The sequence below is a fragment of the Eimeria acervulina genome, genomic scaffold, assembly GCF_000499425.1.
Source record: "Eimeria acervulina Houghton genomic scaffold, Eah_scaff842, whole genome shotgun sequence".
In the NCBI taxonomy this organism is placed as follows: Eukaryota; Apicomplexa; class Conoidasida; order Eucoccidiorida; family Eimeriidae; genus Eimeria; species Eimeria acervulina.
Window position 1 is genome coordinate 1 of NW_013547114.1, and position 14877 is coordinate 14877.

Consider the following 14877-nt stretch of genomic DNA (forward strand, 5'->3'; position numbering starts at 1 on the left):
CTATATCTATATCTATATCTATATCTATATCTATATCTATATCTATATCTATATCTATATCTATTATCTATATCTATATATATATACTTATATATATAAAGTAATTAATTAAATGCATGTATATACACCTTTATTTATACACGTTCTAACAACCACTACTAACATTCGAATTTGAATATTATAAAGACACGTAAATCGATGTATTATTATTTTGAGTATTGTTAACATTATTATTATTATTATTATTATTGACAGTATTACTATTATTATTATTAATATAAAGAAAGCATTTAATATACCATTTCTTTAAGCCGATGTTGAATATTATAACGACATGTAAATCGATGTTGTCCTGCAAATTCTCCGCCTTCTTCGTTTATGTGGCCGTCCGGAGAAAAAATTGTTATAAATTTCAACCCTATGAAAAAATATATTCAATAAAATCATTTAAATAAACAAAAGAAAAGCAATATATAATGTATACGCAGATATATACATATATATACAGAGAGAGAGAGAGAGATAAACTTTAATCCCAGATATAGATATATAGATATAGATATAGATGTACGCACATATAGATATAGATAAAAATATGTATATAAAGATATAGATATAGATATAGATATAGATACGAATATAGATATAGACACAATAGACACATTGGTATTTACATACATGTATATGGGTATATCTTATATAGATGAACGGACATAAAGATATAGAAAAGATATATCTATATAACTACATAGATATAAATAGAAATATATAGACACTTCAATACAGTTATATAGATATAGAAAAAAAGAGAGAGAGAGAGATAAAGACACACAGATATACATAAACAGACACAGACACAGCAACAAATAAATAAACATATATATATATAAACATATATATATATATAGATATACCTACCGTGTCTCTTTCCTATTTCATAATCATTTTTATCATGGGCTGGGGTAATTTTTACAGCGCCGGTTCCGAAATCCATATCGACGTAATCATCGCCAATTACACGCATTTCTCGTTCCGGAAAGAAAGGATGTAGCAGCCTCTTCCCTATCAAATGCTGAAGAATAAATAAATAAATAAATAAAATAAATAAATAAATGATATAATATAATATAATATAATTGTGTTAATTCAATGCAGTAATTTAACATAAGAAATAGACAATGTTTAATGCAGAAAAAAAAAAGAAATACGCATAAATATCGCTGAAAACAATCAAAAGATGTATCTTCTAACATGGTTTCTATGAATATGATGATTGTATGGAAATAAAATAAATATTATTTAAAATAATACATTATTATTCGTGTTATAAACAGCAACAACTCGTACTAATGAAACAATTAACATATAATATATTTCTTATTCATTATTTATTTGCTTCTCTTGCCTTATAACGACTGTCTTTAGGATTAACTGCTACAGCCGTATCTCCTAACATCGTTTCTATGCGAGTCGTAGCCACTTCAATTTCTCCGCCGCCTTCAACTGGGTAAACGAAATGCCATAGATAACCAACTTCTACAGGATAGTCAAACCCTGAATAAATGCATAAACAAATACAAATATATAGTAATAAATAAATAAACGCAAATATATATATATATATATGTACGTATACATACATATATGTACATATATATACACACATATATATATATACATATATATATATATACATATTGCATACAGTGTGTGTATACGATATCAAATTCAAGTAAAAGAATTACATGACGTGGATTTAATGAATTAATTTAAAAGAAGTACATAAAATGAATCAAATAAATAAAATAATGTAAATTGAAAGAATCAAATAAATTGAAATAAATAAATTAAATGCATGACATAGGTTGCACTATTTCCATCAAATCAATAAATAATATATATAAATATATTAATAAATTAAACGGGTTATATTAAATGAATTGAATAAATTAAACGAATAAAATCAAAAGGAATTAATCAAATTAAATAAAATTGAATATCAACAAACCTGGAATTCGGACGGTTGTGGGCTTTTCAATTGTCTCTGCGTCGACTTCAATATCACTTAAAGCAGTTTTAAGGCAAGAAGACCATGAGACAAGTCTATAAGCAAAAAATAAAGAAAAATAAGGGAAAAAAATAGCAATAATAATAGAAAGAAGAAACAATAAATCATCTATTATATACATTACACCCTAAACCATAGACAAGAGCAAGAAAGAAGAAGAAAACAACAATAAAAAATAACAAATGAATCCTCAGATGATATTAGCCTAATTAAAAAACATAAAAACACAAACCCTAATTTTTAATCCTCTTCATTCGTTTGAATAATGAAACGAATTAATTGATATATCGCCCATAATGCACACGTGTATACATATATACATATATATATATATATATATATACATATATATATATATATACGTATGTGTATATATGAGATTGTATGTATAATATATTTGTATATACATATATATATATGTATATGTAATATATATATATATATATATATATTACCGTTGTTCTCTGTAGATCAATCCCTTGTTGAACAAGCGAACGAAGGCCTCAACGACGGCTTTAGAAAGTTTTTCATCTAAAGTGAAGGCGAAATAATCCCAAGCGACGCTGCTGCCAACTTGGCTGTACGTACACCCGAAAAGAATAGAAAAGAAATGCAAATAAAATAATCTTTCTCACCTCATTTAAACCTTACAGCTTATTTCATATATTCTATTTGTTCTACTTATTCAATTCACTTTTCTACACATCCAATAAAAACTCAATAATGTCTTCTTAAACCCTAAAACCCCTACCCCGTCCTAAACCCTAAACCCTAAACCCTAAACCCTAAAGCGTACAGCATGAGCTTCAATTAAACCCCCATATCGGCTACGCATTCCTTCATCGTTCCACATACACCTCCTTCCAAACCCTAAACCCTAAACCCTAAACCCTAAACCCTAAACCCTGTGGCTTACCGTATTTGTTGCATGATGGTGTTTCCGTATTTCTGTTTCCAGTCCCATACTCTTTTGACGAATTCTTCTCTTCCTAAATCATGTCTACTTTTATTTTCTTCTTTCATTAGCATGCGTTCAACAACAGATTGAGTGGCGATGCCTTTAAACAAAAAACAATTCAAATTAAAATTGTAATATATATAATATATATAGAATATATATATATATACATATATATATATATATATTCAGGTACATATATATGTATGTATATACATAATATACATAACAATTGATTTTATTAATTATATTTTCTGTTGTATTCACAAGAAGATGTAGACAACGCATTCATTCGTGACAGTCAGAGGCTAAGAAGGTTTATAAAGAAACGAATAAAAACAAATATAATATATAACGTAAAATAGTTAATCTACAATACTTATACATATAAAATATTATATTCTATACGTAATATTCAATAGATAATATGTAGTTAGATAAGATATATATAGATGTAAATATATAATAATAATATTACATATTGAAGAAAATATTAATTATGCATTTACCTGCATGATCAACGCCAGGCACCCACAAGACGATTTTCCCTCGCATTCTATTCCTGTAGTATAACAAAAGCAACACAATATATACATATATATATATATATATGCGCATATACGTAAACATATATACATATATATGTATATATATACATATATATATACATAAATATATAGCTATATTGCAAAGACGGATAAATAGATGCAACCAGATAAAGAAATGCACAACAAGGACGAAGAAGCAACAAAAAAAGAGAGAAAGAGACAACAAAAGGATAGAAGAACCAAACAAAGGCAGAGAACAAACAAACAAAAGACGAGAAGAAAGCAACAAAAGGAGGAAAGAAACAAACAACAATAACAAAACTAAAAAAGCAATCCGCACCATCTTGCAAGAGCGTCTTCAATAGCGACAGTTAATGCGTGCCCGATGTGTAGACAGCCCGTGACGTTAGGCGGAGGAATCACCATAATAAATTTTTGAGATTCTGCGGATGCTTGAGCGAAAGCTGCTGCTGCTCTTCTCCTTTCTTCAGGTGTCTGTACACCTGATGAATTCGATCGCATCTCTGTTCTGTCTGAGGGGCTAAAATAGCCCTGAGATAACCACCAGTCCATCCATCCTTGTTCAACATAATGCGGATCGTAAGAAGCAGGAACAGGCATCGCTAGCTCTGCAGCAAACAAAGCAAAACAAACGCAAAAGCTTAGTCCAGTGTACGGTGTACGTACACCCCAATAAAGCTATGAAAGAAGAAATGAAGAAGTTTAACAACTCTACTCTTCCTTGCGTTTTCTTCTATACGCTGTTTGCTAGACAGCTGCTGCCGCCAACACTTCTCACCCTTTTTAGGAGCTTTTGGAGCACTTAATTGCGTCATTATTGCGTCTTTTATTTTTAAAGAGGAAGAAGAATGAATTTGATTCCTGAAGATAGATGAAAAAGAAGAAATCCAGATCTTGTCCGCTGCTGCGCAGCCGAAATCCGGAAAGCGTTTTGAATTTCCTGTCGATGAAATTGTATTATTATTCGTTGAAATAAACTTTTTTATTTTTATTTTTCTTGTTTTTACCTTCAAATATTCATAAGAAAGTGGCCAATTAACACCGCGACTTGCTACCGAACACCCTCGAGATGAAAGCGCAGCTCTTCCCCCCACGAACAACTGGATTTGCATGCCTAATTCGTAGCAGCCGGATTTTGTATAATTCTCTTCTGATTTTCACAATAATTGTAAGAGAATAAAGAATAAATACACCATAAAAAGAAATACAAAGAGAAATGCTAAGATCGGGAAATCAGATATGAACAGATAATAATCGTATCCAACACAAGCTCCGCACAGGCTAGAGTTGCGTTGGCGGCGTTTTCAGGTGTACGTACACCTCAGTCGTAACGAATTCAAGATTCAAAAGATTAATGAAAACTTCCGTCATTATCTTCATCCATCTGATAAACAGCAGCCTCAGACAAACCCCTGTAGACCGATGCTGCAGCCCTTGTGGAGGGCCCCCAGTAGCAGTGAAGCTGCTTCCAGGAACAGCTTTGGTGTACGTACACCATATTTCTGATTTTCTTCTTATTTCTTATCATTTAAATGACAGTGTTCAAAGGTTTTTTTACACAAGTTCCTTCATAGAGTGCTGGAGAACACAACTGCACTTGCGTTTATGCGTAAGTCTTTCACTAGCTTTAGGGTGGCTGTTTGTATGTACGCAAGCACAGCAACCCTTTATATTATTATTTCTCCGGCATTATCGATGAGTCTTTTGATTCTTTTTTTCTAGGTTTTATTTTATAGAATGACAAATGCATGCATTGAATGCTTGGCTTATCTCCGCTATTCTCCGTTAGCTAAGACGGCTTTTCCGTTGGGTGTTTTTGTGTGCGGTGTATCTTCACCTTGATTTGCATTTTAGGGATTTGTTCTTCAGATTGTCAATTTTAGTTTGTTGTTATTTTATTTATATTTAGCCTTCGTCTTTATGTTTCCTTCCGTGTTTGCTGTACATCAGCTTCTTCCGAGTTGCTGCTTTCTTCTGTAGAAGTTTATTACTTCTTTTGCTCATTATTTCTTTTGTTTATTACTTCTAGTTATTTATATTGCTTCTTGTTTACCCCTTCTTCGTACACACCATGTGGAGATACACCTGGAAAGCAGCAACCCAGCGCTCTGGCTTAGGCGGATGTTTCGTCAGGCCGCGTTGGGCGCCTTCCAGCCCTGGGGTGTATAGTCGGCCTGGGGTGTATATGCAGTCTGGGGTGTATGCACAGCCTGGAGTGTATATGGCGCGTGCATTTTCGTCCGGCATTATGAATACAAGTAGCGAAGTTAGGGGGGTGTATGCAAGTACCGATGCAGTGTCGGATGCAGCAGCAGCAGTAGCAGCAACAGCAGCAGCAGCAGCAGCAGAGGCTGCGACATCTTCTGCAGCAGCAGCAGCAGCAGCTCGTTCTTCTGGTTTAGAGCCTTGTTTATTTTATCCATCGGGGGAGATAGAGGAGGTATCGATCCCTGAACGGCTTCGAATGATATCTTGGTTAGCTCATCATACAGCAATTGATTTATCTTGTTTTACAGCGCATGCAAAGAAGTATAAGGGGCCTCCATTAAAGCCCCAAGACCCTCGTCCGATAGATTATTCTTGGGTTGAATTACGTTTAAATTTATCTTCTCCTGAAGCAACTCGCTTAAGGGATGTGTTTCGCCAGGCATCTGTACCCTCAGCCTTAAGAAACGGGAGGCTATTAGAGGTGCTCGATTGCTTTGCTGCTGATGTTGCATTTGCTTATACTCGTCCTTCTATTGTCTTGACTAAAGACAGACACGATCTCTTCTTAACCGTCGCCATCGACTCTATACGCCTCTTCGGCTGCGACCCCCTCAGCAACCACACCAGCAGCACCAGCAGCAGCAGCAGCAGCAGCAGCAGCAGCAGCATTGGGGTGAAGGAGACGCCTGAAGGTGCTTCTTTTCCTTATATTTCTGTTGATAAGGATTTAATTCTAAGAGGCTTCGTCTCATATGCGGGCAGTTCGTCTGTTGAAATCACAGCGGAGTTACACCAAGTGAGGCTTTGCTTTCTTTTTGTCTTTTATCTTTTATCTTCTGTTGGGGTGTATAGGCAGACAGCTGAGAAGATAATGAAGTATTACAGCGTTTAAATGCTATTATATGCATGCGCTGAGGTGTATAGCCACTTAGCTGGAGTTTGTATTGGTGTATCTTCTACCTGCAACAGTTATTCTTATTTGCTGCTACTTTATCTGTTTGCTTATTCTTCTTTTCTCTCATTGTTGTTTGCTTTACCTATATGCTTGTATTTGCTGCTGCTGCTGTTGCTGTTGCTGCTGCTGTTGCTGCTGCTGCTGCTGTTGCATGCAGGAGGGTCGTTTGATGGGTTCGGCTTGTTTAGTGTTTGTACACGTGGATGGAGAGGGTCATCCTAAGAAAGTTTTACCGCCTTTAGCATCTCTTCAGTCTTCAGATAAATATTTACAGCTGCAGCTACATGCAGCAGAGCTGCGACAAAAAGCAAGGAGAGCAGCAGCAAGACGTCCGCAAAGACAGTGGGCTCCGCTGCAAGAGGAAAGCGAATTCTTACACCAAACTTGGTTAACTGCATGCAGCCGCAGCCGCAGCAGCAGCAGCAGCAGCAGCAGCAGCAACACAAGCACAATCATCCCCACCACCAGCAGCGTCATCTCCACCACCCCCAGCAGCAGCAGCAGCATCAGCAGCAGCAGCAGCAGCAGCATTGGGAGTGGCGCTAACACGGGTATAGTTTGGTGCAAAGATACGCGACTTGAAAGCAACATATTAATGCAGCCTGAGACAATTAGTATGTACGGCAGAGCCTTTGGAGGTTATATTATGAGAACAGCGCTAGAGCTCTCTTTTCTAACGGCTCAGCGCTTTCTGAGGGAGACTTATCCAGTCATTGTTGGTGCGTACAAAGATAAATATAAATATTATTTATTTATTTTATTACTATCTAATATTCTATCATATTATATATTTATATTTTTATTTATATTTATGCAGTTATTCACATTTTAAGGAATAATAATAAATATTAATATATGCAGTTAGTCTATTTATTTATTTATTTATTTGTTTATTTATTTATTTACTTATTTATTTATTTATTATTTGTTGAGTCAACTTCTAAGTAATATATTTGTTTGTCTATTTCTATATACTTATATATATTCATATATATCTATCTCTCGGCCTATTAATCTATACATATATATATATATACATATATATATATATATATTTATTTATTTATTTGTTTTATTTATTTATTTATTTATTTATTTATTTAGGAATGGAAGACATCCGTTTCTTCGACGCCGTGCGCCAAGGAGATATACTGCGACTGACAGCGACAGTTGTGTGGAGCGACAGAAACGAAGTACAGATAGAGGTAAATAATAATAATAATAATAATAATAATAATAATAATTAATAATAATAATAATAAATGATAATAGTAATAATAATGACGATAATAAGAATAATTAATATGTTCAAAATAAATATATAATTTATAATTCTGCTTCTGTTGTGCTGCTTTATGTAGCTGCAGTTGTTGTTTCTGATTGCTGGTATATATATAATATAATATGTTGCTTTGTCTGTATTGTCTGTCTATTACTTGCATGCATGCGTGCATGCATGCATCTTGTTCTTCATCTTTTTTATTTATTTTATTTTTTCTTTTGTTCGGAAATGTGCATGCAGGTAGATGCATCCAGCAGCGCTGCAGGAGCGCCGATGAGGCGAACTAACCGAATGGTATTCTATTACAGACAAGTGCGTTGTCTTCTGTCTGCTGCTGCTGTTGAGATTATTGTTGCTGCTGCTGCTGCTGTTGTGATTATTGTTGCTGCTGCTGCTTTCGTTATTATTATTGTTGCTTCTGCTGCTGTTATTATTGTTGTTGTTGCTGCTGCTGCTACTGGTGCTATTGTTATTGTTATTGGTGCTGCTGCTGCTGCTGTTTTTTTTAGAGCAAGGCGATGAGAGCAAAAGACCCGGAGGAGGTTCAGGTGTATCCGCAGAGTTATGGAGAGTATATGAGTTTCTTAGATGCTCGACGAAGAGCACAGAAGAGAGGCGACAGAAATATAAATAGGGATATACAGCAGCAGTCTTAATGTTTTGTCTTTAAAACAGAAATGCCAGTTAGATTTATTAGTCTTTTCTCAGTTTGAAGAAGCACTTATTTTCCTGCATTTCTTCTTCATCGCCGTCTACAATGGAGGCAGTAAACAATATACATATCGACAGAGCAGAACATAAAAGCGTTTGTTTTGCTTGTAAAGGGAATCATTAGGGTTTGTATATATATATATATATGTATATATATGTATATATATACATGTATATGTATATGTATACGTATATATACATGTATATACATATACACATATACATAGACATATATATATACATGAATATATATATATATACATATGCATTTATATATATATATATATTTGTTTATTCTGAAGGCGAATTTGTTGCCGGTTGTTTCACAAATTGTCAATTGGAGGGATCGGATTCTACTCACTGAAATTTTGTGTTTGAACAATGAAAACAATAAATAAAAAGTTTATATAAATAAAACCTTTATATAAATTAATATTTTGTATAAATAAAACTTTTACTGACTCATTTCCTTGTCTTAATTGCAGAATTTGAGGTGTACGTACACCTCAGCATAGCTTGCTCTTCGGTAGAAGGAAGCGAAAGCAGAGTTAGTTTTTCTTTGTTTGTTTAGGATATGAAAGACGCTTATTTATAGATATATATATATATATTTAATTGTTTTAGTTTTCTACTGCTGCATTTTGCATTGAAACCATGCAAAATCCGCAAGGGCCTCCAGTAGAAGAAAATAAAGAAGAACAGCAGAAACCTCTTGAACTCTGTTCTTCTTTAGAGCGCGGATCTGTGCATATTGGTCAGTAAATTAAATTTATTTTCTTTTCTTTTTTCTTGCAAGAACAATAAAATGCTCCTCAGGTGACTCTTGCTTATCAGTAAGCCGCTTTTCCTCTCTTAAACGCTTTACTTCAAAACATATATATATATATATATATATATATATATATATGTATAATATATCTTTTCCTACTATAATCTGTAGGATTGCGACGGCACCTGCGGAGCAGAAGCCGCGCATGGCGGTCTTCGGCTGATAGCAGACATTGAGGTAAGAAGAAAAAGAAAGGGTTTATTCTCTTTTCTTGCATGCATTTATGCATGCATAAGCATTAATGCATGCATTTATGGACTGATTAAAATAACCCTTTATTTGTCTTTCCAGACGGAAGAGCGTTCTTCTATCGGTGAAGAAAGCTGCTGTACATGAAATATATAATTAAGAAACAAGATAATCAAAAATGCAGGATGTGCAGGAGGGTCTAAAGGGCGTCTGATTTGTTCTGCTGGTCTGAGCAGCGTTGGTGGTGCGTCTCTTCTTCTTTTCTTTTTATCTTTTTATCTTTTCTTTTTCTTTTTTTTATTTTGTTTATTTTTATTATTTTGCGGTGTCTGTATGTACACCTGGGGAGCTGCTGCTTGGCTTTATTAATGCAACAATAAAATAAGATGAAGAAAAAGATAAATAAAAATAAATATATCTTTAGGAAGCCCTTTATGCGAAGAACTTGAACAAAGATCTTGCAGCCCTGGCTGCTCTTGCTGGAGTACTTGCAGACAAAGACAGTGTGCATCTATAGTATTTCCAGCTGGTGAGTATAATATAAAAGATAATTTAAATAATTATTTTAATCTGAATTAGAATAATTATTCAATTTAATTTGACAACATGCATGCATTTCTCTCTACCTTTGTTGTGCATACAGCTCAGGGTTTTTCTTACATTTATTTTGTTTTATTTATACCTATGCAGGCTCTCTTGTTGTTGAGCATGTAAGCAAATAAACAAAGAGAAAAAAACAAAGACAGCCAGGCTTATTAATCCACCGCCTTATTAATTTATCTTCTCGTCTACTGCGGGAGCAGCTCAATGTGTAAGAAAAGAGAGAGAAGACATGCGTCTTCGTCTTCGTCTTTGTTTCTTTATTTTTATTTTTGTTATTTGAACTTCTTTGTTTTTTATTTTTCTGAATTTGTTTGCTTCGTCTTGATGTTTGTTGTGCTGTTTTTTTTGCTTTTATTGTTTTTCTTTTATTTTATCTTTTCTTTCTGTTTCTTTGTCTCTGTTATTTTTCTTTTGTTTTCTTTTGTTTTTTTTTTATTTTATTTATTTTATTTATTTTTATTATTTTTTTATCTGGCGACGTTTAAACGAAGACTGACGAACAACGGCTGCCAGCTGGGTAGGTTTTTGCTTTTGATAGATGTTTGTTTATTAATATATATTATATATAATATATAATATATATTATATATATTATATATATAATGTACAAATAATATATAAATATTTATATTATTTTTTTCTGCAGATTTTCAGCGGCATTTGTGCGCAGTGGTTCGCCCAGGTAGAAATATTTTCATAGTTTTTTTTAATGTCTTTCCTTCATCTCTTTTTTTTGTTTTTTATGCTTCTTTTTGCTGCTTCTTCTTCTTGTTGCTGCTGCAGCCACCAACTGGGGGGCCCTCCTCGTGCTGCTGCTAATTGCTGCATTTGTTGCTGCTGCTGCAGTGCTAATAAGGCGCCGGAGAAGAAGAAGATAAACCCTAAACCCTAAAAAAACCCTAAACCCCAAACTCTAAGCCCTAAACATTTTTTTTCTTGATGAGACGCTTTCATCTTCTTATTGTCTTCTGCTTTTGTTGTTCCTGCTGTTGCTGCTGCTGCTGCTCCTGCCTAGTCTTGCTGCAATCCCTACTGTTGCTGCTGCTGCTGCTGCTGCTGCTGCAGTTCTGTGTGTGAAAGTTGCTGCTGAATGTGCTTCTTCTAGAGACAGCAGCTCAGGAAAATATACCTTTTGAATTAAAATATAAAATATAAAGAGGTGTATTTAAAATATAAAGAACTCCCACAACGCCAGGCAGTTCATTCGCATGCAGCCGCCGCGCCGCATAGCGCAGCAGCAGCAGCAGCAGCAGCAGCAGCAGCGGCAGCAGCAACTCTTTATAAACAATTTATATTTCTTCGGCTTCTCTCCTCCATTCCCCGCCTCTGCGTCTGCAAACATTCATCTTCTTCATTATACACCACCGCAGCAACAGCAGCAGCAACAGCAGCAACAGCAACGGCAGCAAGAGCAGCTATTGCTGCTGCTGCTGCTGCTTTTGCTGCTGCTGCTTTATGGTGTTTGTCTTTCCTTTAATGAGGCCTGCTGCATCATCTTCTTACCCAACAGAAGAAATGTCTGGGGCTTGAAGAGCGGCATTTAAATAAATGAATAATAATAGATATATTTGCATATATGCATGCAAAGAAGTCAAGAATAATACTTCATGCATCAGCCGTTAGCTGCATGTACAGCTCAAGGAAAAGACAGAAGAAGTAAATAAAAATTTGTCTGTCTTTTGCTTCACAAACCAATTAAAACACCTGAGGTCTTGCATCCATCATAATATACATAAATGTATTATAATATATATTATATATTTTATATATAAATATATACATTATATACATTATACACATATTATATACAACATGCAAAATATATAAATGTAATGTATATTCACTCCATATGCATTCAACAAATATATATATATATATATAACATATATATAATATATAATATACATAATTAATATATATATATGTGTGTATTCATCATATATAATATATATATTATATATTATAAATAACATACATATACAGTACATATAATATACAATATATATAATATATATATATTGTATATTATATATAAAATATCCAATGTATATAATATATATAAAACATATAATAATACAAATAATATATATAATATATTATATATATTATATACAACATTCCTTCATACATTACATTTACAAACACACACACATGCATGCACCTGCAAACCCTAGTGCTTGCATGCATGCAAATATATATACATACATATAAATATATATAGATATATATATATATATACATATACGTAGAAGACGTTGTACATAATATATAAAGGAATAAATACACAAATAATGTATATTAATAAAGACAGGATGCAAAGAGAGAGAAATGAAGCTGTTGCTGTGCTTAGCTACAAACTGCCCGCTGAAAGCCTCGACGTTATTATCAACCAATGCACTTGACAAGGTCTGCCATGTCCTCTACTCCCAGCAGCAGCAGCAGCAACAGCAGCAGCTGCTGCTGCAGCTGCAGCAGCTGCTGCTGCTGCTGCACGCCCTGCTGCTGCTACTGCTGCTGCTGCTCCAGCATTAGCAGCAACTGCTGGAGGAGGTGCTCGGCCAAAGCAGCTGCGGTAAAACGCTGAGAAGAAAGCCCCAAGCCGTTGCTGCTGTTGCTGCCGCAGCAGCAGAAGCAGCAGCTGCAGCAGCAGCTGCAGCAGCAGCTGCAGCTAGCTCCCCATCTCCAACAGCCGCCGCCTATCTGCTGCTGCTGCCAAACATTTCTCCCTCGTTTTCGGAGACATTCTCTCGAGTTCAATCGGTAGAAAGCTAAAAAGTTCAGGCAAAGCCCCTCCGCCAGGAAGCCTGAAGAACAGCAGCAGCAGCAGCAGCAGCAGCAGCAGCAGCAGCAGCAGCAGCAGCAGCACAAATCGAAAAAAAATGGGGCTCAGGAAACAAAGCGTTGCATTTAGCTGCTAATGACTGTCATGTATTCAACTCTCACGCCACAGCAGCAACAGCAACAGCAGCAACAACGACAGCAGCAGTAGCAGCAGCAGCAGCAGTAACGTCCGTTGCTGCACCGAGTGCGAACATGAAGTAAAAGCATTAATTATTATTATTATTATTATTATTATTACTATTATTATTATTTAAGAAGAAGAATCCATCACTTTAAGATACAAACAAAGCAATAAAAAGGAGGCACTCAAAAAACCGCACTAGAAACAAACCAAGCAAATAAATCAAATAAATAAAATAAAATAAAATAAAATAATAAATAGTATAACAAACCTTGTATTTGGATTCCTGAGTTCATCGAAGAATTCGTGTGCAAGTGCTTCTAACGGCTGCAGTCTTTGTTCCGGCTCATATCGCAGTAATTTACTCATCAAATCCACCGCCTGTTCAAACGACTTATCTCCTCCAAGTGCGCAGTCGTGAGAAGCAAATACCTGCACGCATGCACACATATTGCATAAACCCTAAACCCTAAACCCTAAACCCTAAACCATAACATGCAAACCCGAAACCCTACACCATTCGAAACCCTAAACCCTAAACCACATGAAACCCTAAACCCTAAACCCTAAACCGTCATACAGGCAAATACATGCCTATATGAAACCCTAAACCTTAAACCCTAAACCCTAAACCCTAATAATAAACCCCAATAATAAGCCCCATTAATAAACCCTAACAAATAAACCCTATTAATAATAAACACCATGAAAAAGCCCAATGAATAAACCCTAAACCCTAAACCCTAAACCCTAATAATAAACCGTATAAATAAGGCCGATGAATAAAGGGTATGAATCAAGTGGATAAGAAGAGATAGACGTGCATGCAGGCAACTCACTGCCTTCCAATCTTTTGGTTTAACATCAGGGAATCTGAACTCTAAATAATTTGGATTCATCGCCGACATCTGGCAGCGCGTAGGCGTGCCTAAGATTTGAATTATTTTTACTAATTGATCAACGCTCGTCTCTCCAGCAAACAGAGGCCTCCCCAGAAGCAATTCTCCCAATACGCAGCCTATTCATACGCATAAACATTTTTAAAAGAAAAACAAGTATTCTGTCAATTGCATTCGTATAGGCGTTTGCTATATATATATATATATATATATATAGAGAGAGAGAGAGAGAGAGAGATACTACACATATATATATATAATACTGCACATAACATTATACATATATAATATATAATACTGCATATAACATTATGCATACATATATATAATATAAAGACTCAACTAATGAACATATATCAAATGCGGTGGTATATTCGTTATATATATATATATATATATATATATATATATTATATATATACATTATATATAGAGATTATCTATATAATAATATATAAATATAATGTATATAATATATAATATATAATATATAATATATAATATATATATATATATTGAAGACCTACCCAACGACCAAATATCAATTGCTGTGGTGTATTCGTTTGCTCCGAGCATCAACTCAGGTGCTCTGTAAAAGCGTGAGCAGATGTATGCAACGCTCTGCTCTCCTGAACACAAGATAT

At 34.5% G+C, this 14877-nt stretch overlaps 3 protein-coding genes across 3 annotated transcripts; 1 reads left to right on the forward strand and 2 right to left on the reverse strand.

Annotated features, from left to right (window-relative positions):
• Positions 1 to 299: 299 nt before the first annotated feature.
• On the reverse strand, positions 300 to 4410 carry EAH_00050390 (hypothetical protein, conserved; the record flags this gene model as incomplete). Its single annotated transcript, XM_013391287.1, has 9 exons — positions 300 to 418; positions 919 to 1062; positions 1417 to 1554; positions 2009 to 2103; positions 2524 to 2646; positions 2985 to 3126; positions 3536 to 3588; positions 3915 to 4203; positions 4374 to 4410. Coding segments are annotated over 9 exons (1140 nt in total), but the record flags the coding sequence as incomplete, so codon positions are not given.
• A 1433-nt stretch (positions 4411 to 5843) lies between these two features.
• EAH_00050400 (acyl-CoA thioester hydrolase, putative) lies at positions 5844 to 8696 on the forward strand (the record flags this gene model as incomplete). Its single annotated transcript, XM_013391288.1, has 5 exons — positions 5844 to 6599; positions 6916 to 7477; positions 7863 to 7963; positions 8281 to 8334; positions 8550 to 8696. 5 exons carry the CDS (start codon positions 5844 to 5846, stop codon positions 8694 to 8696), a joined length of 1620 nt encoding a protein of 539 aa, XP_013246742.1.
• A 4344-nt stretch (positions 8697 to 13040) lies between these two features.
• EAH_00050410 (hypothetical protein) lies at positions 13041 to 14809 on the reverse strand (the record flags this gene model as incomplete). Its single annotated transcript, XM_013391289.1, has 4 exons — positions 13041 to 13176; positions 13606 to 13766; positions 14174 to 14352; positions 14761 to 14809. The coding sequence occupies 4 exons, from the start codon at positions 14807 to 14809 to the stop codon at positions 13041 to 13043; spliced, it is 525 nt and encodes a 174-aa protein (XP_013246743.1).
• Positions 14810 to 14877: the final 68 nt, after the last annotated feature.